Genomic DNA, 25,921 nt, shown 5'->3' on the forward strand with positions numbered 1-25,921 from the left:
GCTGATTTTTTAGTAGCCCTTCCCTTGTATCTGGAGTCCCCCTCACATCTGCAGTGCCACCTCTCCTCCATATGTGAACATAATGTTTATTAATATGTACATAGAGTTACATCTTCCAATCTTTGAATTCCAGTCTGAAATTATTCTATCCTGTTGCATTCGCTGGTGCAAGTAGTTTGTTTTGGCTCTGTGGTCCATGCCGCTGTTTAGTTATCATAGCCTAATTCTTTAGACCTGGGTGTAAAAACTTAATATTTTGTGTTACTCTGTGTTAGTTCTATGGTGCTCTAACCATTACAGCTTTTAAACTGCTTCTGTGCTAAATTCTTCAAACTGACTATTAGAAACATATTAAAAGCCCTTCTGGATCAGACAAAAGACCTACAGTTGCTAACCAGTGCCTATAGAAGAATATGGATATGAAAGTAATAGCCCTATTCAGGTGTTCATTTGCAGAGACTGATGTTCAGAGGCAAGCTGCCCTTCACTCAAAAGTAGTGTATAAACACCTTGTGGAAGCAAATTCTGTATTTCATTTTCTTTATGAGAAGCACTTTCACTATATCAATACCTTTGCTAGAGAATGTAAACACTAAAATATGCCCCCTCTGGCTGATGTATTGAGACAAAGGGGGCATAAGGTCTCTGTCCATACATTACTACTTGGAGTCTTGGGTGCATGGGGCCCAGGGAAATGAGCCTGTGCTGAGTGTTTTTGGGGTGGGAAAGTGCTATGCCAAACTTACGCATAAGCAGTTGGTATCAGATACCATTAGATGGTCCCAGGATATTTACATAGAGCACATTTCGAGCCACCATTGGTATAAGGACTCAGTTATTATTGCTGTTACCATTCCTTGATGAGTTTGGAAACAATTTCTTGTTTCTTTTCTCTCTCTGTCTCTCCTCTCTCTCCCCCCCCCCCCCATTTTCTGCTCTTTTCAAGTAATAGAAATTACCTATATTGGATGTGTGGTATACAACTTTATACATATTAGTGATCACCTGTCTGTGATCTAAAAGCAAAGTGTATTTTTGTATTTTTAGTATGTTCTTTTTTTTCTTTTAAAATATGTTTTAAGACTTTAATTTATCCTGGGAATGAAATTTGCTTTCCATCTACTATCAATATAGTTTCTTATTATACAGTCTTTGGATTTGACATGTATTATTTATTGTTTGTACATTAAATTGTACTTACAAATATTTATAAAAGTAAGAGACAATCACGGTCCACTTGCTACATATCATGCATTTTATGTTCTCCTTTGCTTGCCTTTGTTGTTCCAATCACCATATTTCCTCTTAGAGGAGGAGCTGTCAGGATCAAGGGAAGCATTCTAAATCATAAACAGAGTTGTTGCAGCAAAAAGAAGAGACCAATGATTGTTGTTAATAAGATGGGAGACTTGAAAAAGATGTTAATTGAAGGGTGGTCATTTTACTGAAAGCTGAGGCATTCCTTTCCAGCTGCAATTAATGAAGTCTGATGAAAAAAATTGTAATCATAGTAAAATTGTATATTTATCGTTGTATTAATGCTAATCTTTTACAGGCTAATAGCCAGACAGCTTGCTAAAATACATGCTATACATGCCCACAATGGATGGATCCCCAAGTCTAACTTGTGGCTGAAAATGGGAAAATATTTCTCTCTTATACCAACAGAATTTGTAGATAAGGATTTACACAAAAGGTAAGTCCTTACACCAGAGATGGGGAACATCTAGCCCATAAGCTGGATGTGGCTGATGGGAGTTCCTGCAAGTTTCTGTAGTTACCACTGATACCCTTCGTAGAATTGACTTGTGCTTTGTATACTTGCAAAAGTTCCAGGGTTTTCTCCTGTGTAGATATGCAGATAATTGGATTGTGTGTGTATGCAAGATTGGAAACTGCCCCAAGTTGCAAGTCATACATCTAGGTCTTGCCAGTTTGGCTCTACATAGTCTGCTTTATGCTTCATCCACTGCTTGCACGTGGCACGCTACACGCTTCCGAAATTAAGATTTGACTCCTAGGACAAAAGGAGGGAAATCCTTATCATTAATCTAAGTTATTTCCATGACTATTACTCTAAAGCTCATGATTAAACATGGAGAAAAATTCCCTGGGGTTTTGCTTTTGGTCTCTGCATTACATATGTATGGTTCTGTGCCTATAACAGAGCTGCTTTTGCAACATTCTGGAAATGAACATTTCAGGGAGAGTACTGTTCTATTGCACATGTTTGAGGACACAGTTCCCACTATTGAAACTTTTTTCTCTTTTTCAATTTCTAAGGTTTCTAAAAGATATCCCAAATCCTCAAATCCTGCAGGAAGAAATGGCTTGGATGAAAGAGAGACTGTCGAATCTGGGCTCCCCAGTGGTACTTTGTCACAATGATCTGCTGTGTAAAAATATAATCTACAATGGAAAACAAGGTAGGTATTGAACACAGCTGTAAGTAACCTTTAAGGCTTATTTTGTATTGGGTTGAACACAGGAGTAGCTTGGGGTGGGTTGATAATTATAACTGTCCTTTGTTTTAAATATCTTCCTACTGTTCATAGTTCATTTGATACGTGATACACGTTTCAATGCCATATTAGCTTTTGTTTAAAAATACTGTTTTAATATTTGTATTGTTTTTAATACAAGAGGGCTTGCAAAAAAGAATAATTTCCTGCATAATAGCAGTCTAATATTCTACTGCGTTGACAGCAGAAAACTTCAGGGTTAAGTGTTGTCTTAAGTATCTTTGATCGAAACGTAACTGTTTGCATCAGCCTTGGGAGCAAATGTTTCCAGGTTACTGTGTATTATCTCTGTATTCTGATTTATCAGATATGTTGATGCCACCGAGGAATTCTTCATGGTGAAGTATCTGGAAAGATACTTTCCAAGACTCTTTATATCCTGCTGATGAGGTACATAGGTATCTTTATAGTTGAAGATTTGTTTGTAAATATATTGGAGGTTAGAAGTCTTCTATATAAACTGGCTAATTAGACTTGTTTTACTATCAGTATTGGAATTTCTAAAGAAATAAAACATCTGTAGCTTACAATACATTACATAACATTGATCTTGGTCATGAGTGAAAGTTGGTTATTAAATGACACTTTAAGGCAAGTGAAAAGCCAGCCTCGGGCATGCATGTTTCCTGCTCTTTCCAGTCATTTTTCCTTCTTTTCCTGGTATTCATTATGGTTTTTGCATTACAGTGACATAAATTTAAGACTAAAAGCAAAACTTGAAATGTTCAAACTGTGCTTATACAAGAACATTGTTACTAAAGCACATAATACAGAAATACTGGTAATGGATAAAGAAATATTATTTAGAAGTTGAGGAAGAGGAGCAGACTGTGCAAACCTAAGGCTTGGTTCTCACTTGCAGACTGGCTTGCAGGGAATTATCATTACCTCTGCAACTCTTAATACAGTCAACCTGGGTTTTTAAAAAAGGGAAATCGATTTTAGGAACTAAAAAAAAACATTTCAGTTAATGATGTGTTGAAATGATTGTTTGCTTTGTTTGGAGGTAAAAATACATAGCATGTGATCCAAATAAATTGGCTGTAAGAAAACTACACGTTCAGGTAGATCTTTTTTGACATTTTCTCTATAATAGTTTTCCACTGTTTCTCTGTAATAGTTCTTCACTGCTGATCAAGCAAGCCACTCCATAAAGACTTAAAATAAACAGACATTTGAAATTCCTAGATTACTACTGAGCTTGATTTTTTTCTAGCCAAATGTTAATCTGGTGTGGCAAATATCTAATCAGATTCTGGAAATCAAATATCTTGTATGTATTTCATACTATTATAAAGGTTTTTCACAGTTAAAAAGTCAGTGGTTTTTCCATCTTTCCGTTTCAATATCTGAAATGCCTCCCAAACATTCTTTTTATTAAAAAGACAAAAGTGAACTTACATCACTTCCCATGGATCTATCTTTGAGTTTCCAGCTGCTGTCTGGATATTAATAAGTTGTATCTCTTTGGCTGCACTGCCTACTACCGCACTTATCAATTGATGAGTCAAACATCATCCTTTGAAAGTCTGCCTTGATTGTACTCCTTAGAATTGGTTTCTCAAGTCCAGACGTATGTTTGGTAGAGAAATAAAATTTGTTGATACAAATGAGAATTGTTTCATTAGATTGCAGGATAATGACTACTCTGCAAAGACATTTTCATGGTGAAACACTTTTAAAATAAGTGGCAAGACAGAAAGTTCAGAATTGCAGAGTTTCAAGGGCTGACATTCACACTTTTGAAACCAATTCAACACATTTTCTTTTGTAAACAGAGTGGAGAATAAATCAGTGAGAGCAGTACCTCATTAGGAGCATTTCTACAAAAACCAGTGTGTGAGTGTTTAGCATTTGGGAACAGGGAGGAAGAATTCTCACTATGAAATTGTTTGAATAAGTGTATGTTGTAGCTGGACTGTATCAATTAAAAATGACGTTTTTAAAGTATTGTAGCACAACACATACACAGTAAGGGCAGATCTCAAGTGTTCGTCTTTTCTGAGTGGTAGTTGCAATTATCAAATGATAGGTGTTAACTGTCATTTAACAACTCCCATTTGAGGACATCTTGTGAATTAGCCCTAGTAGTACTTAAGATTTCTGCAGTGCTAAAAACATTGCTTTAATCTTAAACATTGCTTTAATGTTGGAATTTCTAAGACATGAAAATTAAAACTGTGTATTGTCTTGGGCAACAATGTTTGTGGAATTGGTACATAGTATTAAAAGGAGTAACTTTAGCAGTGGAAACTCAGCTTTAAATTTAACTTAAGCTGAACATGCAATAGAACACAAATTCCTAACAAATGTTGTTATAATGCCATTGACCTGCTAAAAAGCTATTTGAATAAGAATGAACACATAACAAAGATGCAACTTACTCCACAGTGTTCTTTTTTTTACACTATTTTGCTTTACAAGAATTTTTACTATAAAATTAAAATATTTGGAACCATGAAACTGACTAATGTACAACTTCATCAATTTTATCTTTGTTGAAAGTTGACTTAAGCAGTGTGAAATCTGTTATATCACTTTATCTGTAGAAGTCCCCACTGAGATCGTAAAACTTGTATATGGACTTTGCTTGACATGTTTGTGATGGTGTTGAACTTGATCTCCTAGGAGAAATTTTAGACATGAATTAAAATAAAAATATTCTCTTTCTGTTGTATTACTGGAGATCTTTCATATTCTTTGTGAGTGGGCAGTACTGCTTTTGAGAGCACATTATTAAGTCAGTTCTACTGAGTATATTTTTATTTATCATTTATAGTAAGCTCTCACCAAGCTCAAGGTGGTGTGCATGGCTTCCCTCTCTTTATCTTCATAACAACCTTTAGGGTAAATCATGTTGGCAGTGATTTGCCAAAGGTCATACAATGAATTACATGGCTAAACTTTTAACTTAACTGGTTTGTCTCATTTTGTCTTTTACTTTATTCTATTAAATAATTGACTATGCTTGTTGTTATCTTTTTCTTTGCTAAATGTCTTTCCCATCAGTTTTTCTCTTGTAGTGCACTCTTGTTCATGTTGACTTGAACATAAGTGCAACTATTTGCGGGGGGAGGGGGGCTTACCTCTAATACAATGGTTAAAATAACCCCTTTGGGTTGCCACATTTCCAAATATTATTATGGCTTAATCTCACACCATAATTCCAGGTAATTCCTGAGGAAACAGATGAGACACAAACTGTTTTTTAAATTGAGGCTACTACTGCTCAGAATCTTAAGTATTCAAATAGTATTGCTTTGCATAACATCTAAAAATGCTGTCTATAATTTTTGCAGAAACAGCTTGCAGAATTGCATTTGCACTCAACACTTCAACTACAACAGAGTAAGCTAAGCATGCAGAGCCTCCTCCTGAAATTGCCACGTTGTCTGTCCAAGTTGTCAGATGATGGAGATTTTGATTCAACATCTTCCATTAGTCAACCCTCATCCTCTTTGGGCCCCACAGAGGAAGACCAAAATCCTTCATTTGCTACAGACAGTATAGAATTCTTTGTTGAGCAGGTGCTCTAGATGGCTAAATTCTTGACATTGAAGAGGGCAATGCTAGTTGAGGCTCAGGTTGTACTTTTATTGCAGAAGCAAGTAGATATGGAATATTATTCTGATCCTGGCAAGCTCTATGCAGATCAGAAGTCTCAGGGCTTTCAGTGGCTTTCTCAGACATGGTAGATAGCTTAGTTGGAGCAATGAGGCATAATCATAATAATAATGGTGCCCAATATCTGGATCATCACAGGGATGCATTTGATGGATGTATTCATGTGATAACTTTGGTCATTGAGACAGGGGGCAACATTTCCAGTATTGTGATGGAAGTGGCTATAAGGTAGCTGTAGTCATTCTTCCTGTGACACCACCCATTCTCATTGAGAATGTGAAGAAGGTGATCTTCATATAGTCACCTATGCTGCGAGGACCTAGACCTAGGCAGTGTTCTGGCTTTTTCTGTATTGAAAGCAGTTTGACTGATAAGAGTGGTTTTAAACAAATATCCACCAATGCTGTGAACAGTCCCTAGTTTTTATCTACCAGATCAACAATACTATTGGGGGGTTTTCTCCAGTTATAAGATTTTAATCTGGAGGCTTTTGGAATACATACTTGGCAAAAGAAATAAGTGGCAAAGGGAATGACCATCCCTCTGGACAATTTCCTGTTTCATAAAGGTGCCCTTTAGAACCATAAACCCCTTGTGTCTAATCTCAGCCCATTGTCTGATAATCATTGTCATGATTGCTCAGAGTCAAAATCTGAAGGTGGGATCATCATTAGAGATAGTCCTTGAGAAGCAAGTTCTTGATGATACAGTTGCAGTAGCTCAAGAAAAGAAACAGAATTTCATCAGAAATAGCCTAAAGATAAACATACTGTAAGGGGATGAAATTAACACCAAAAAGATTGCTGACCTCTTGTAGTTTCTGAACTTTGCACTGTGTGAGCTTGAGACTATAAAGAGGAGCACTACTGTTAGACCTTTCGGTGTTTTGTAAAATAGGAAAAGATTTCTCTATAGATGTCTCTTTATACTAGTTCACACAAAATTAGGTTTTCAAGTGTTTTATTTTGATATACAGAGTTGATTTTAACATTACAAACTTCTATCTTGGATTGATTTCCATTTGTACATAAAATGTTACAATTTGTAAATTCTTCACATTAGTTCATTTAATTTCTTACCTTGAAATGTCATGTATTTTAAATTGACAGAAGAAACTTATGGTGAGGTAAAGCTGTCTCTTGCTGCTTTGTAAATTCAGGCTGCTAGAATTTTAAGCATTTAAGTTTAAAATTCTATCATTTTTTGCAGCAAGAGTTTGCAGAATTGTATTTGCACTTAACACTTAGCACAGTCTTTCATACCTTTAGGTAGTAACAGTGTAGCCTAACTCATTCTTGTATAAATATTTCTGGACAATAATGTCATATACTGCTACAGTATTCTTTGGATTTTCTGCATATCTTTGTACCTTTCTGTGTAATGCCTTCACCTTTTTCTTCTCTTGATTTCCTTTCCTCATACCCATTTCTGCCTTGACAAGCTGTTTATCACCTAAAAGCCATGATACACCAATTGTATTTGTCCTAGTGTCTGCTATGTTTTTGAAAGCATTTGTTTATTCAATACAGTGTTAAGCTCAAGGAGAATTTCCCTCCCTTTGCACACCCAAAATTGATTTCCTAACCAAACCACATTTTCAAAAGTGATTTCTACAAATCTAGCTCTGTTTACAGTTTAAAGAAAGTTACTTGGATATAAGCACAAAGTTAACTATTATTAGAGTGTCCTGGATATCCATTTCCCAAAGAACTTGGAAAAATCCACCTTTGGGTAAAAAACAATTCTCTTTTATGAGGTAAGGTTTACTAACCCTACCTTGCAGTTATGCTTTGTGGCATGAATAAAAACAAATGAAGAAAATTATTCTTAGAAATTGATAAAAATATGCTTACCCACAGAAATTTCATTGGATTCCAAATTAAAGGGAGTTGTGCATCTTGAACATTTTTATTTCTTGCAAAACTTAAATTTAAGGCTGAGTTCCACTGTAACGTGAGTCTGGAAAAGGAAGTGCAGTGAAATGCAGAACTTTCTATTTAAAGTTTTGTGTCTTATCGAATATGAGATTGCCAAATTTTCTTCATCTGCTACAGATTAGGTATGCCATTGTTGCTGCCAAGTGGCGGCGTGCACCGTGCTACTTACAGGCACTGACTGGAGGTTTATCGCATCACTTGTTCGCATGCACCTCCCCCTAGGAGAGCACGGAGCCTGGTAACAGCCTCATCTGTATCTTAGCTTCATTTTCTTACTTTGTAATATTGTTAACTGTAACTGGAAATTAGCATTTTTTAAAAAGCAAAGGTTTAGTTGGTGGTGTTATCAACACTTCACACGCACATTGTAATGCATAAATTGATTGCAAAAGAATGTTAATCTTAAACAACTGTCTTAACATTTCATACATGTGGGCCTCTCACCTGCAGTCTTCGTTGTTTTGTTTTTTAAATACAAATGTGGGGAAATATATGAATGGGCTGCTTTTAAAAGCACCATTATATAGCAAGATAAGCATTATCAGTACAACTGTATAATGTCAGCTGAGTGGTTGTGGGGGGACAGTGGTTATTTAGAAGGTATAAGAATTTGTTTCATGATTTGCCTGTAGGGTGTACATTACTCTCTGTCTTTGGTGTGTGTAAGGAAGGCGGTATGGTTATCTATAAAGGAATAAATATTTTGCATGTATTCTGAAAATCCTGTTTATAAAGCTTTAATGACACACCTATACTACAAACATATCCTTGTTTTTTATAAGTTCACTGTTACTGTATACTTTCCCTCCATCCTGGAAATCCATAGCTGTAAAAAAAATAGGAAACTGCTAGAAATCCCTGCTCCCCTCACAGAGCAACTTTCCCCCCATTATTCCCTTGGAAGAGGGAAGTGCTGATTAATTAAGTTCTTCGATGTAGATGATGAACCTCTGGCAAGCTATTGTAGCAGTGGGAGCACATAATGCTTAAGATCACACTGCGCCATGTTTCAGCAAAATGCTGTTTACCATTACAGAACTATATATTTTCCCAAGGCAGGTATGTTAGTAGTCTTTCCCACTTGAAAGTCTAGAAAATCAAAATGATGAGCAATGCATCTTGGATTTAAAACGTTAATGCTTGCTGCTTGGTTTCTTCAGATTTCTCGTTAAAATCTGAAAAACATGAAAAATCTCAGAGGCAAGGCTAATTTAATATTATACAACTTGTTTCTGAATACAGTGGGCCCTCGGTATCCATGGGTTTCATATCTGAGGATTTGAGTAATCGTGGACTGAAATAAAGACACATTTAATTTTTTTAACCTGCAATAGCCAGGCTGAGAAGTGATCCCGGGATACCAACGAAGGCTGACGCAATACATGGGCAAGCCGATGCCTCCCTCATGGAAATCAGCACCACCACCAAGCCATAATCAGAACTTAAACCTCTTCCTCACTCTCTTTCCCACCTTCACATCGCAATGCTGCTGCCAAAATTGAAACCCCTGTCTCACTCTGCTTCCCAATTGCCTCATTCAGTTTCCCATCCTATCACAGGGAAGGCTGACAGAATTTAAACTGCCTCACTTTGTTTCCCACATTCACACAAGGAAGCCTCTGACAGAATTTAAGCGCCTTTCCCACCGATACATCTTCTCGCCCCACTCCTGCTGTGCTTCCAGAAGGTGGATCGGTGGCAAATTATTAAAAGCTGGCAGAAGGTTTGTGATGGGAATATTGGAAAGGTAGGGGAACAGAGTCAGGAAAGGTTTGAATGCTAGCAGAGCCTTTGTGATAGAAAAGTGGGAAACAGAGCAGGTGGAATGCTTTCTTGGTGCCCAGACCTTGTTGCCCAAGTAATTTTTACTGTTAAATGCTGACTTGTGCATCCATGGATTTTGGTATCCACGGAGGGAGGGTTCTATAACTATACCCCTGTGGATACAGAGGGCCCACTGTACTGTGTTTTAATAGTTAGCTGTGCAGCTTTTTAATTCTAATATTAGAGATCTACTTGTTGGGAAAATACATGCTGTGATATAGATGAAATGATAGAGTCCACTTCCTTGTACAGGAAATAATTAGACACATATATACAGCACACACATTTGTTCATGTTAAACTACTGGTTTTGAGCTTTTAAAAAGTTGCCTATGAAGGCGCTAGCTAGTAATGAGTATTATATACAAATCAAATAGTTGTCTTTATTGAAGTTTTTAGATCACTGATGCCCTCCTGTGGTGTGAAAGAAAAATGGATGTTAGATTTTATATTTCTTAGCATGACTTATGGTCAAATATACATTTTTTAATAAAGAAGCAATCAAATATAAACACAGCCTTATTCTGGAATGTCTTAAAAGTGCATGCAATTGACCCCGGCAGACCGGAACACACTGACAGATGTTAAAAGGCACAATGAAGAATCAGCATATTGTCCCAGATTTACTCTTACAAATTTTCGTTTTTGTGTCTCGTGTAGGTGATGTTCAGTTCATTGACTACGAGTACTCTGGCTATAATTACCTGGCTTATGACATTGGAAACCACTTCAATGAATTTGCAGGTAGTTTAGTAACATGGTTTGATGTAGTAAGTTAATAAAAGATAAATTAATTACTGTCCCAGGAATCAGTATATATTTGTTTTGCTTAAATCTCTCTTCATTCTTAGTGCAAGCATGTGGTGTGTGTGTGGGGACAAGAGCATTTGTGGTTTTAACACAGATGTTGAATTCCTTAGAACAAGTAGTTAAAATATGGCTTGTGGACTGCATGCTAGGGTTTTCACCTATTGGAATGTGTGTGAATCCTTTTTGCCTCTCCAGTGGCCAATCGCAGCCTGGAAACCTCTGTAGGATGCTCTTGGCCATCTTGATATATGTCCATCCCACTTTTGGGTTTGTGCATATTATCCTGTACATCTCCCCCCCCTTTTCTTTTTTTCTAAAGCAAAAAGTGACCAGAACAGATAATACAATCATATTCTGTTTTTTTAAAAAAGGCTTGTAGAAGCCTTAAAAAAATGAAAGTGAAGCCAAAATACCTGAAAATTTAGCAAAATGGCCAACAGCCCACACACACACACACCCATCTGGATGTCTTAACGGCCAGAGTGGAAACTCCAGCCATTTTCAATCCTCTCCCTATTGAAGCCTGTCAAATTATTGCAGGAAGGAGAGTGCAGGCTCTTCCCACACTTTGTACCTGACTCTGTCTTCTCTAGGGAACATATCTGCACAATGACAAATTTCTTTTGTGGGTATATGTGTCGTCTTCACCCTTTGCTATAAGTTTTTCTTCTCCTAAATATGCCACAGTGTATTAAAAAAGAAAAGCAAGAGTAGAGAAGTGTTGCAAGAGGGATTCCTCATGAAACCATGTCCTATTTGATGTTTTTACTGGAGCTTACGTATACATTTTTATCAGTTATGTTCTAACTTAGCTTCTTTTTAGGACAGTTTCACATAAGAGGGTTCCATACACAGGTATTGCTTCCACACAGGAAAATCACTTCCAAAACCAGTTTATAATGACAATTGCACACTCAGTTGGAAGCTGTAGAGGTCCTGTTGCATGTGACACAGTAAAGCATGTTAAGATCTTATACACTGCAATTTAGCCTGTCAACCATTTAAAGCATTTTAGTTTATTAGCCATCTACCTTAATTTACTGCTTCCAATTGTTGATGTATTACCAGATACGCCACCTTTTAAACCCGTTTTAACTTATTAATGGGTTAATATGTTTTTTAAGCATGTTAGTATTGATTTAACTTGTACAATTTCCTGAGATCTTTTGCTAGGTTAGATTGAAATATTTTAATAAATAACTCAATATTTCTCCAATAATGAAACATGCAAACAACAAGGTGATAGTAATGGTTAACCAGTTACAGCTTTAACTGGTTGGCTGCAAATTAAACAGATTAAAGTTTACACATAGAGTAATAACATTCAGTGTGGTGTTACTGCACAGTAATGATATCCTGTTAAGGTGCTTGCTTTGGTGGAGTAATAAGCTTGCATGTTTCACCATAGGACATGTGGTTTTAGTAAGCAAAATAAGCATGTTTTGTTTTGTTTTGTTTTTTGTTAATTCCATGTACTTTAATTTCCTTGATGTTCTTACAATAGTAGATTAGTACCATAAACTTAGGCTGTTGTGCATGTTAGCAAGAGAATAATATATAATATGGCCTACATAAATATGAAGACTTTGGAAATGTCAAACTTTTTTAATAGCAAGATACTCTCTTTTAGGAGTGAGTGAGGTAGACTATAGCCTCTATCCCAGCAGAAAACTTCAAGAGCACTGGCTGAGGGCATACCTGGAAGCCTACAAGGAATATAAAGGATTTGGAACAGATGTCAGTGAGAAAGAGGTTGAGGTTCTTTATGTTCAAGTCAACCAGTTTGCTCTGGTAAGTTGAAGACTTCTTTGGTTTACACATTTGAGATGACTCCTTTCCATGTAAGTAAATAATATTTTGGCCACAGAACATATACTTCTGTGTTAGGCAACATATGCAGAAATCTTCATGTTGGCAGTTAGCACATACCAGAGGAAATAAACTGTCTTTTACATTAATTACTTAGAGTCACAGCTCTTTGAGAAGTGAAGTAAAGTGTTCTTTGACTTTTGTTATCTGGCATTTACTACAGGCCAGATCAAAATAATAATAATAATAATAATAATAATAATAATAATAATAATAATAAATCTGCAGTATCTTATCTACGAAAAGCCATAACAGTATTCACATATAAGGTAAAAGGGTAACAGTATTCGAATATGAGGTGACAGGAGTCCATCTAATCTCTTTTTGAAACATGAAGAATGTTAGCGTCTGCCCTGAAGATGATAGGATATTACATTTCTATGAGTGTACATCACTCACTGATTTCAAGGTAGTCTTTGGCACCCCATACTTTATACTACACTTCTGAAAAGCTATGCTGCTGTTATAGTGAGATTCCATCTTCAACTCCAGTAATTGGGTTTGACTATAATTATTGTCAGGAAAGTTTTCTCCCATGTACAAGAGTGGTTATTGGGCCACATGTAGCTACGACAACAGTCATGCCTTCCTTCCATTATCGTTCAGACTATGTGACTTAAAGCTTTGAGCATAAGTGCTTCAGCTTTTTAACAAAAGACTAGTGACTTGTTTCTCTGAAAAATGGAACTGCAAAGTTTATCTGAGAAAGATATCAACCTTAGAATAAAAGCAATGTGCCATGAAATATTTCAAGTTACATTTACTTATTCTCTTAATTAAAAATCATAGCTTTAGAAAATGTTTGGCAGTTTTTCTTTAGCGTTGTCTTGATATTTGTCATTTTGATGCTACTGAGGATTGAAGACTGAAGACTTAATGAAATTAATTTGCAAAGCACATGAACAAGTAGCCAGAAATAAACCTGACTGCAGTGTTCACTAAATATTCTATAGGGTAGTGCTACTCCAGTTATCTGTTCTGGGGGACAGATAAGTATTTTTTCTGGGAGTGGCACCATATTTGTGTCCATTGGCTACAGCTGCTGCTGCTGCTTCTCCTCCTCCTCCTCCTCCTTTGAAACTTGTCAGGGACTGGCCCTGGTCCAGAGGCCACCACTTTGAGTAGCGTTGATATGGGATTATGTTCAAACAAGCAATAATAATATTGCTTAGAGGCACAGACAGTATTCTCACATTTCTACAATTGATTTATAAGAGGACCACACAGGGACAAGAAGGGTACTGCAAGTGAATGACTGGCAATGCAGATGGTGTCAGTGGGAGAGGTTTGGCTTCTGAGACCATCATTTTCACTTAGATGAAGGACTGCTGGCTGCAGATGGGATATACCTTACAAAGACCAGGAAGAACTAGATGAAGGACTAATGGCTGCAGATGGGATATACCTTATAAAGACCAGGAAGAACATATTTGGCAAAAGAACTGATAAATCTGATTACCAGCTCTTTTAAACTAAATCACTGGAGAGTTGGAGAATGTTAGCTTAAATAACTATCCAAAATCCAACTAAACACAAGGATGTGAATTCTAGAGGAGAAGCTGAGTGAGAGAATGAGATCCACAGTAAAATTACCAGTAGAATAAAAGATGAGAACAAATAGTGCTTTAGCTGTCTGTACACCAGTGCACTAAGGCGGGTTACAGACCGCGATAAGGGACGTCCTTAGGATGTCCCATTTTGAAAAAGGGGCGTCTCTTCCAGACGCCCCTACTCCTATTATAGACAGAGTCCGTAACAAATGGCGGCAGCCATATAATGGGGCTTGGGCTCATGGTGAAGCCATACACGTGCGCCATTCTCCCCTTTGCTGAAAGCCGCACTGTACAGAAATACACACAACTAGGCAGTGGCAAGCATTTGTTAAAATAAATGAAAAAATAAAAATAAAAAACAACAACATTGTGGTAAGAGTTTACTACCAGGTACCAAATGAAGGCAAGTTGGCAAATAATGCTTTTCTGAAACAAATCTCAAAAATCTCCCAGAAGCAAGAACTAGTAGTTATCATGGACTAGAATTATCCTGATATCTGCTGGGAGCCTAGCTGTGTCAACCATAGGCTCTCCAAATATTCCTGATGTGCCTTGGAGATAAATTCCATTTTTAAAAAGTAGAGGAAGGAACAAGGGAATCCGCAATTCTGTACTTGAACTCAAACAATAGGGAGGAATTGGCCACTGGAATCAAAGTAATTGGTACTTTAGAGGGAGCAACCATGTAATGTTAGAATTCATGATTGTAGGACAGGCCAAAAGAGAGCAGTGGGCCCTTGGTATCTGCTGTTCCAGGACCCTATCATGGATATCAAACTCCATGGATGCTCGATCCCATTATGTATAATGGTGCAGTAAAATGGTGTCCTTTATATAAAATGGCCAAATCAATGCTTGCGTTTTTGGGGGGCAAGGGAAGGGGGAGTATTTTCAAGCCATGGATGGTTGAATCTGTGAGTATGGCAGGCCTGCTGTATATTTAGTCACAAAATCAGGAAAGCTGATTCGGCAAAATCTGATGGCTAGAGATGCTAAAGGAAAAAGCTACCCAACATGAGTGGGATTTCATGAAAGAACTGCTAAAAGCACACTTACAATGCCATGGAAAAAGAAAAATGAGAAATATTTCAAAAAGCCAGTGTGACTGTACAGTAAAATCAAGGAGTCTGTCTGCAAGTATCTTGAAGACAATGCAGTTATTACGTGGAGTTAGTATGGGATTGTCAAGAACAAATTTGGCAAGCTAATCTTGTATCTTTTTAAAAATTGGATCACCAATTTAGTACCATAGATTGTGGGAATGCTGCGGATGTCATTAGCAATTTGACTAAAGATGGAAGGACCAGATGGATCCATTGTTGGTTGGAAAACCATGCTCATAGAGTTGTCATCAGTGGCTGTGCTTAAAATTGGAAGGAGGTTTCAAGTAAAACGCTGCAGAGTTCTGGGCAACACTCTTCAGTATTTTAATCAGTGATTTTGATGGTGAGATGGAGGCAATCTTTTATCAGATTTTCAGATGATACAGGTGGCTAACACATTGGAAGCAAGGAACAGAATTCAAAAGTACCTTGATAAACTAGCAAATAGGGCTGAAATTAATAAAATGAAATTCAAGGGATACAAATGCAGAAGTCTACATTTAGGCCACGAAGACCAAATGCACAGCAGTACTGTATGTGAAAAGTTATAAATTAAACATGAGCTAGCAGTATGATGTGGCACCAAAAAAGGCAAGTGCTATTATAGCTTGCATTAATAGAAGTAAAGTTTCCAAGCTGAGGGAAGTAATAATTCCCTCTATATTCTGGGCCGGTCAGACTTCATTTGGAGTACAGTGGGCCTTTGTTTTCTGCTGAAGTTTGGTTCCAGGTCTTCCCATGGATAGCAAATTCATGGCTGTTCAAGTCAAATTGAATAAAATGACATAGTGACATTGTGTCCTTTATATAAAATAGCAAAATCAAGGTTTGCTTTTTGGAATTTATATCGTTCTGGAATATTTTCAACCCATGGATGTAAATCCGTGGCAAAAGAATCCATGGATATGAAGGGCCGACTGTATTGTTTTCAGTTCTGGATGCTTAATTTTAAGAAGGATGTTGACAAGTTGGAGTGAGTTCAGAGAAGGGCAACAAGGATAATATGAGGTATGGAGAACAAAACCTATCGGAGAGGTTGATGGAGCTAGGCATCTTCATTTCAGTAAAGAGAAGATTGAGGATTCACCTGATTGCACTCTTTAAATATCTCAAAGGCTGCCACAAACAGGATTTTTCAGGTTTGTTTGCTGCTGCTTCAGTGGGTAGAACTAGGTCCAGTGGTTTTAAGTTACAGGAGGAGAGATTTCTGTTGAACATTAGAAACAAATTCTTGATAGTGGGTCCAATTGCCTAGAGCAGTGGTCCCAAAACTGTGCTCTGTAAGAGATTTTGGGCTTCAGCTCCCAGAAGCTTCAGCCATGTTGGCTGATATTCTGGGAGCTGAAGTTCAAAATCTCTTGAAAAGCACAGTTTGGGGATCACTGGCCTAAAGAACTGGCAAGGTCTCCTTCTCTGGATGTCTTCAAAAAGAGACTGGATAAAAAGAGACTGCTGGGAATGCTCTAGCTGGAGATCCTGCACTGAGAAGGGGTGGAGCTTGTGGTCCATAGGGCCCTTGCAACTCTATGATTCTATGAAACTAAATGGTTTCAAAAGCCTGCATCTTTTGTGCAGGTAAGGATGATCATGATGGTATAGAATTGTTTTGATAGGTTTCAGGAATACTGTGAAGTCTTACTGGTGTGCCTTCAGAAAATAATTTGTTTCTTCCTGTTACCTGCGAAAATAGAAAGCAGTTGACTACTTTTAGCATGGTTACTCTTTCTACAGGCAAAGTACCAAAACTATGTTAAGAAATATGTCCATAAACCACTTCTGTTACAACAAGGGGTGGGAATTCATTGGGCCCTCGAGATGTTGTTGAATTGTAATTCTCTGCATTCTTCACCATTGTCCGTGCTGGATGGGGTTGCTGAGAGTTGCAGTCCAACACAATCTGCAGTGGTGTATGAGTTGCAGCCTTGTGTTATATAATAAAATAGAAAGATAGGCTTGATTTTTTTTTTGTTTCTACTACATTAAAATTTCCTTACATATTTTAGGAGTTTTTTAAAGAGCATTTACAATAAAAAGATCCAAAAACCTTTAATTCAGTTTGAAGAAGAGAAATAAGGAGGAGAGTATTCTTTAAGCCGTTCAGAATTTGAGATCTTTTAGGACCTCCTGTTGACAGCACTGCTGCTTCAGAGAGTGGTGGGGGCTCTTTGGAGGTTTTTAAACAGTCTGGATGGCCATTTTTAAACCTTTTAAAAATGTTTAAAATTTCATCCTGCAATTTGAAAAGATGGAGGCTTTGATTGTGTATTTCTTCATGGCACAGGGTTGGACTGAATGGCCCATGTAGTCTGTTTCAACTCTAGGATTCTATTATTCTATTATATATTAGAATTATGGTATAATTGGCATATAGACAAATACCATGAATCTGCTTGTTCTTGTAGTTGTAACTAATAATTGTTATTACTAATGGATAGAATCAGTCATTGATGGTCCAAAATTCTAATCAGGAACAAATTATAAGCTGTGAAACAGAACAGTAAGGGGTTGGGGGTTTGGTTTTTGCATTGCATCATGCAGCAATTTATTGAGCACCATTTTAATTTTAACATTTGATGACTTAATTTTGAGTTTGGTGACTTTTTTCCCATTCTATACTTATATGTTATTCTTTACAGGCTTCACATTTCTTCTGGGGATTGTGGGCCCTAATTCAAGCCAAATACTCCACCATTGACTTTGATTTTCTAGGGTAAGAAACTGCCAACACAACCTTGTATGTCTTATGCAGAAATACGTCCCACATGATTTCACTGGGCCTTTGTCCAGGGAGCATGTGTATATTGCTGTGTCTTGTATTCTGATTTCAAATGATACTTCTGTGAATAGTTTCTGAAGCACAGGTTTTTGGTAAGGTTTGAGATATGGGTTCTTAACTCTGAATAATCCATAACCATTTGCTCCTGAAAAATACTTTTTCTATTGATACAAATATTTTCCAGGTCCTTGAAGTGCTTAAGATAATTCAAATAAACATTGTCATTTATCCACCTGATTGTTTAAAGTGAAAATTTCCTGTTATCTTAACATTTGCTCTATTCACCCTATATGTGTATAATGTGTCCCTCACCAGTCTGAACTTAGAAAATAAATTCATCCGTTCAAGGACCTGATTTCTCTAATCAGTAGAGTACTTTACATCATATTGATACATAATTAAGAATTTGGAATGAGCATAATGTAGTGATTTGAACATTGGACAAGGATGATGAGAAACCAGAGTTAGAATCCCTGCTGAGACTTGGAAACCCCACTGGGAGACCTTTGTCAAGTCATACCCTCTTAACCTTAGAGGAAGGCAATGGCAAACTTCTTCTGAATGAGTCTTGCCAAGAAACTGCTATGAGTTGCTGTAAGTCAAAGTTAACCTGACGTTAACATAATGACAACAACAACAAAAATAATTTGGTAAACAAACACTGTTTTTAATATTTTCTTTTAGCTCCCTGGTAGGGAATCACAGTACAATCAAGGTACCTTTTAAAAATGTTTAAAATTTCATCCTGCCAGTTGAAAAGATGGAGGCGAATTTTAAAGATGGAGGCCCTTAGTATCCTCTGGGATTTGGTTCCAAGAACTGTGAATTTCCAGATCTGTGGAAGCTCAAGACCCATTACATACAGTGGGGTAGTAAACTGGTGCCTTTGATATGAAATGGCAAAAATCAAAGTTTGCTTCTTGGAATTTTTTTGGGGGGGTAGTATTTTCAAGCCATGGATGTGGAGGGCCTGACTGTACATTACTGTGAAAGAACAATCGTGCTCACTGTGTTTAGTTTAGTTGACTGGATGAAATATCTTTGGAAATAAAAACTTGAATACATCAACTCATAATAGGCACATCTTTTATTTTGGCATGAAAACCCTTTATCCCTGCCTTCACACCACAATAAAATTGCCCAAATGTTCTCAAATATGCAAGGTACTGAAGAACCACTAGATGGCAGGAAAAAGCTAATGTTAACTGCACAAAGTTTATATATGAAAATAACCTTTTGAATTGTGCCACAGAAGCAATAGTACTTGATTTAACATCTTTCAATTCTTCCAACAGGTATGCAATTGTTCGCTTCAGTCAGTACTTCAAAATGAAGAATGAAGTCATGACATTAAAACTTCCTGAGTAACACCTGGGAACATCATTACCTACATCGGAATAAGATTCCCTACAGTTTTTTGTCCTGAGTACAGATCATGGAAAAAAGCTAAACATTTGTTAGTTTGTAATGTTCCTATGGTGGTTTTTGCTTTTTATTGCCTCTAAACATCACTCTTTTAATGTGAAACCTGAAACAAAGATGTAGAAGGAATAGAAACATTAGATTTATAAAACAGAGAGCAAATTTAATCCTCTCTCTTGTAATTTTTAACGTGATATGTGAATTATTTATTAGGAATTTTAACATTCCATTGCTGCTTTTCATCAGTTCTCTTAGGGGAGTAGGTCCAGACTGTAATACTTTAAGATTTTTACATCATAAGTTACATTTGGATAATATAAATTTGTTTAACTGCAAACTGTACACTGTACAAAATGTATCTGTGAACAGGAGCAGTTTGCACTGAAGTAGAAGTCACTGATACTGTCAACAAAGCTAGGACAAAGTAATATTCAAACTGTTACTTCTCTAATCTCTTGTTTAATTGCCAAGGGTAGTAGCTGGACGTCCTTCTTGTGTAACAAAGATAAAATTTTTTGCATAAGTCTGCTCACATATTAAGGAGAACTTACCACCAGTTACTGTCCTCAGAGTTCAGATTTGTAGGAGAAATTTTCTAACTTCAAACATAAGCTTTAAATGACCACTTTTCCAGAGTGTCATATAATTTCCTCCCTTAAGGAATGTTCAGAATCTCTTTCAACATACTGATATATAGTGTAGGGATAGACATGTTTGTAAGATGCTTGGTAGAAGCCAACAAAGACAAGCTGCTGAGCAATTCGGGGAGCAAAACCTACCATTGCAATTCATAATTTGTTCATTCTTTTTTTATCTTTTATTTTTTCTTGGCTTAATGTTCTTGTCTTCAGTCTTTAGATCTGTTAGTTCCTAGATTGTGTGTTTCTTTGCCAAATGATGGCAAACTCATGGCTAGCCCGGGTCATTCTTGGAATGGATGGTGTTTGAAGAGTGAGAACTTGATCATGAATACTTTTTTTTTCCAAAAGATATCCTACCAAGAACAGTTAGAAATTCAGAAATGTGAAATGAAACACAAACGTTTACTTAGCTTGTGTGTGTGTGTGTGTGTGTGTGTGTGTACCCATGAGTGTGCACGTGTGCATGTTTAAGAATGGGGAAAGGCTTTAAACTTTGGAAGTAACTACACCAAGTTGAATAGTCACACAGTCAACTCTGTTAGTCTGAAATTTCACTTTGGTCACTTAAGTGCCCATATGTACAAAGTCTGTGATCATACACAGTATGTGTAAACCCAAATATACCTTAAGTAGATCTATTATGGGGAGCCTGTTGCACAGATTCAGTAATATTTATTCAGAATTATTTTATAGAACTCTGTAAAATAAACATCTCCAAAATTAAAAATAAAACCTGGCTTGTTTAGTGATATATGCAGCAATTAATATGAATGGAAATTTCACCCCAAGGAGCATCACATGGTCTTCTGTGTATTTACAGAAACAGAACCATGATTTTATATATATCTTGAGGTGTATTATTTCTAAAGCTACAATCTCCAAATTCTCCTTGCACAGGAGAAGTTCCATTAGGTATCGAAACTAATTGGTAGAAAGTAGGCTGAAAATCTAGTTACTCCTAAAATGTTAATACTATTGGACTATGGTAACTATACTTTAAAGAAGCATTTTTAGCACTTACCGCAACACTTGCTTAAATCGGGCAATTTCTTGTGATGTTCACTGTGGAATTAACTAGTTAGAGGAAAGATATAATTTATCAGGTCAAGTGTGTTTCTAGAGCTGTAGAAAATCAAAACAGAATAAATATTTTTTCCAGATAACAAATTTTCTTTATAGAAATAGGATTATTTCCTGTATTTTAGCACAGTCTTTAATGACATATTATGAAATTATTAATTCACTGAAACAACTGAGTGTTAAATGAATTTAGGGAACTAGATTATTAAAAGCCTTGATTTTTCAAAGCTTAAAATTGCTTTCTTAAAAAACACAGAATCAGGTACCCTTTATCATGTTACTCTTTGCAAAATGCATGTTTCACACAAAATCTTCCATGTTGAAATACTGGGACTAGTTCTTTCAATTCAGCAAGCTTCAAGAACTACTTGCTAATGGCCATTCATTTTGCTGATGGGAGAAAGAGGAAGCCAGGCAGTTGCTTTTGTCATGGAGTTCAAGACTTTTTAAATACTTTTGGTAAGCCTATATTGGGCTCAAACGGACTTTAAAGGCCAGAAAGCAACTCCTGTAAAGACCAGACTTTATAAAGACCAGAAAGCAACTCCTGAGCCTCTTCAGTGAAGGACATTTAATTTAGTCTCCTAATGCCATTGCAAAGATGTCAACCTTGTATTGCTGTGTTTGCCAAATTTACTGTGGTATATTCTGCATATTCCAAAGCAGAAGTAATTGAACATACATGAACACATCTAAAGACTAGTGCTTGTAGCTTAATTTAGAGAATTACAAGATATTTCTTGGTTCTTTAGAAGACTTTGTTGTTTCTATCAGTTGAAACTTAGCTTGTCCCCATTTTATAGTGAGTTCTTGCCATTTTTCTATCTCATTCACATTTTTCAGGTACTTGAATTTTTCTTTTTCTGAAGCTCTAGAAACAATCTTATATAATTGTGGCTGTGACTTGCCAACAATCTGTTCTGTTGCCTTTACTTTTAAGCTAAAGATTTTGAATGCCATCACTAGTGACACTGTAGCAGAATACTGAAAATATAGGCAGGGTTATTAGCAATGGCATTCAACCTGCGTAACATCAGCCTACAGACCATAGCGGCCTAGTAGCTTTTGTAAAGCAGAAGTGTGTGAAGTTTTCACCCAGCAATTAGACCAGGTTAATCATTATACCTGATTGATCCAGATATTAAAAGCTTCCTAGGAAATGGTGTTGGATTAAAAATGGGGAGGAAGAATTATTTTGAACTCTGGCCTGGGGTTCTCAATGTGAATTTTGTGGAAGGCTTAGCTTAACTGATTTATGGTAACCGGTCTGACTGTGTATATACAATACTGTAAATAACCATTTGTAAATTAGTGTGAATTGTATGGTACCTTGCATTTATGAACTTATGTATTTCATTGTACTCTCCTTTTGTAGAAATGTTGATGTAAAAAAAAAAATCCAGTTCTTGACATATGCTGACCTTTCATTGTTAAATTGACCACACTCAAGGGGTAGCCATTGGGGAACAATAGGATATAGTACCTGGAAGTAAACATTCATAATGCAGCTTTTTTACTGTGCCTATAGTGTCTGCTTTAAAGTTCACCAACTTACATCAGAGGAAGTAATCAGTCTGGAAGCAAGTAAGTTAATGAAAATGGCCACTATTCCAGTAAGCAGCAGATGGGGCAATTCAAAGAAAAACTACTTGTCTTGTTTGAAAATAAATGATAAATTTCTACTCTGAGGCCAGCTGAGGTGTGTCGATGCAGGGATAGGTGGATGGTTTTGCTGAAGAATTTGTTCACATTCCTTTCCTAACAAAATAAACTCCTGCAAAGTAAAGCTGATCAAAGTTTTTCAGCAGGCAGGTTAATTCAAGAAGAAGTTACTGGTTTATGTTCCTGTGGCATGTACTTGCAAAAAAGATACAGTCAGAGACTAGAAGTAAATGAAAAAAAATGTTTATAAGATTTCCAGGTTTTTTTATTTTATTTAGCCCTGGTAACTACAGCTATTCATAACACACCTGGTTTTGTGCCTGTTGTTGCACATTGGCTTTTTGGGTGGGTGTGTGGATGGGAAGTCTTGGGTAACTCGCAGATGTTGCTGAAGTTTTAATGTATGCATTTGGGGCTACCTTATGTGTCAGCCACAGCAAAATTTATAGAATCACACATTTCAGAACTGGAGAACTAATACTGCATTTCAGTGAACTTGACTTTTTAACACTCATTTAGTGGTACATGATTGTTTTCCCCTCCCTCAGCCCCCAATTTGGCTTGAGCAGTTACTTTTTAGTCCCGCTCTTCCACATAGCTGTGGCGTCCATAATTCAGCTACAAGCACTTCTGCTTCATTTTAGTTTGACTCCCCACTTTTTGATACTTTCCCCAATCTACTTAGCATTGTACGAATTATGAATAAATAATTTCCTTGTTCATATGGAACATAGATATTAACTAACTTTAGACTTTGAATTCAGGAGAAAGACTCTTAAAAGGTGGTAGGAAAAGTTAATAATGGATATTGATGAAATTATATGTTAATACAGCAATGAATTAAAATATTCTTTACCTAATGTAATGTGGTTATCAACAAGTAATATTGTTAGTGCATTACCTTCCTCATTTCCCCAAAGACACAGCAGGCCTTCACTGATACTGACTGTTGAATCCAAACAAATCTTTACTTTTTGTTAGAAGATCTATAAATATTTGCATAGAGTTAGGATTGAAAAAGCAAAGGTCTGAGCACTTCCATTAAAATCTTAACATTTTGACAACATCTTAGAATATGGAACTTAGGGGCTATACAGACAGCCTGTTTGAGCCTGCTTGGGGCTGGCTTGGCATGACGCTTAGACATGCTGCATCCCCAAGCAGGATTGAAGCCAGACCAGCCTTTCTCTCCCACTTGAGGGTGTCACACTTACACACCCCTTTCCCCATAGTTGGCTTTTCAAAGGGAAAAACTGGCCCTATTGGGGGAGGGACAGCTTTTTTCAGCCCTAAAAAGGAGCAGATCTTTATCCATTCCTTTTTGGGGTGGATTCTGGCTGGATTAGGGCCAGGCACCTGTTTGCTCCAGCCCCGGTCCAGCCTAAAAGGAGAGGCTCTAAGCTGTCCCTTTTGGGCTGTCTGTATCACGCCTTAAGTTCAAATCTCTGAATAGAAAGTTCTTAATTTGAGATTTGGCTCTCCACTTGGATAAAGCCTGTACAGTGCGCCTGCATTATACATGGGTGTGTTTTACGTGGCTTCCAGCATATGCTGGAAGCCATGCCGGAAGGAAGGGAGCCACACACCAGAAGAAAACAATGGCATGCGCTCCCGCACCGTGCATGCCGCCCCCGCACAGCTGCTGGCACAAACCCCTTTCATTTTAATGGGTCTTGAGCATCCACGTTTTTCCCCTTATGCAGGGGGGGGGGTCTGGAACAGATCCCCCGCGTAAGGAAAAGGACGACTGTACAAGATATGAAGATGACTAATGAACACTTAAGATGGGTTGTAGCATATTGTAACTAGAATTGCTGTGGAAATGATAAAGGCCTGAATCCTGTTAGTCCCAATTAGAGTTCACTGATTAAATAAATGCAATTTGTTTTTGTGTTAACTCACATTTCAATAGGCGATTCCACAGGCTTACTCTAGGTGGGAATAGTACAAGCCAAGCCAAATAGTGTTATAGGCAATCCATAGACTACATGGGGACGTTCTCTTGAAGACAAGACAAAATGCTGTCAAGAGTAACATCAGTGGGAAAATGAGAGTCTGTTGTAGACATCTTTTTCAAGGTACGCTGAAGGCACTGCCTGGAGCCCGTTAATTTCTGCAGAGTATAACAGGTCAGTGCTTTCTGAAAGGACCTTTGTATGCAGTTGTCCACTTTCAAATATAGACCATAATTGTGTAAGGCTGCTTTTTATTTCTTGCAAATAGTCTCAGCACTGAAGATATTCTGGTACCTCAGATAATTTAGCAGTTAGCAGTTTACTGATTTCATCTTTAGGTCTACTGTTAATATTCCTCTGAAAACAGTGCACACCTATAACTTTTTGTCATCTCATTACATTTTTAAACCTATGTCTGTTGAGTCCAATCTTGTCCTGTGAAAGGTTTGCCTGTCTGAAGAAAGGAAAAGGTAACTTCATCTATGTGTTATGAATGGAATTAAATTGTGCATTCTGTTCATTGGCTTCTACTGGAGTGAAATGTGTTATTATTTTCTTTTTGAGCTAAGCATTGTTGAAGCTATGTAACAAGGCCTTTTACCATTGATTTCAATGAAGGAATGTATCTTGAAAAGAGATTTATATTATGTAAATATTTCAAAATTGGTTGTAACAATAAAGCTGGTTTCTAACTGTACTAGTGGCCTATATTTACTTAATGATTTTGTTTGATGCCTGTCCATGCAAACAATGGTAAGTTTTTTGCGGATAAAAGTTTCTCAGAAATAGCCACTGTCACCTGATAAAATCTTTCAAGGTTAGTATTTCATTTCTGAAGTATATTGATAATTACATACTTATCCCATCGGTTATCTGAAGATCTCAGAACAATAAAATCAACTTGCTACAATAATTACAGAAGCTTAAAAGATTAATAATATATTAAATATTTTTAGTTTAAAACCAGACAATTTAAAAATGGTTAAAATTGTTTTGAATATATAAAACATGTCCAGCCTGGATTAAATTAGTTGCACTTGAAGGCTTTAATAAAAAGCCAGATTTTAATTTGACACTGAAATGATTCTAAGGCCCGTTACAGACCGCCCCTTAGGGGCGGCCTGTAGGCGCACCTTTCCCCGCC

General features: G+C 36.9%; 1 protein-coding gene across 2 annotated transcripts in view; it reads left to right on the forward strand.

Moving 5' to 3' along the window:
- Positions 1 to 25,474, forward strand: part of LOC149311663 (ethanolamine kinase 1-like) — a 38,246-nt gene extending 12,772 nt beyond the window's left edge. The window contains exons 3-8 of one of the 2 annotated variants that reach the window (XM_089527606.1): positions 1,556 to 1,696; positions 2,284 to 2,426; positions 10,567 to 10,650; positions 12,347 to 12,507; positions 17,878 to 17,951; positions 19,313 to 25,474. In XM_089527606.1, coding sequence (XP_089383732.1) covers positions 1,556 to 1,696; positions 2,284 to 2,426; positions 10,567 to 10,650; positions 12,347 to 12,507; positions 17,878 to 17,951; positions 19,313 to 19,385 — 676 coding nt within the window. In that variant the 3' untranslated portion in view covers positions 19,386 to 25,474. The remainder of the gene's footprint in view (positions 1 to 1,555; positions 1,697 to 2,283; positions 2,427 to 10,566; positions 10,651 to 12,346; positions 12,508 to 17,877; positions 17,952 to 19,312) is intronic. The other variant, XM_089527604.1, reaches the window with a different exon arrangement.
- Positions 25,475 to 25,921: the final 447 nt, after the last annotated feature.

This window comes from Sceloporus occidentalis, unplaced genomic scaffold (assembly GCF_023333645.1).
Source record: "Sceloporus occidentalis isolate IW3139 unplaced genomic scaffold, rSceOcc1.0.p SCAF_5, whole genome shotgun sequence".
NCBI classification, from domain to species: Eukaryota; Metazoa; Chordata; class Lepidosauria; order Squamata; family Phrynosomatidae; genus Sceloporus; species Sceloporus occidentalis.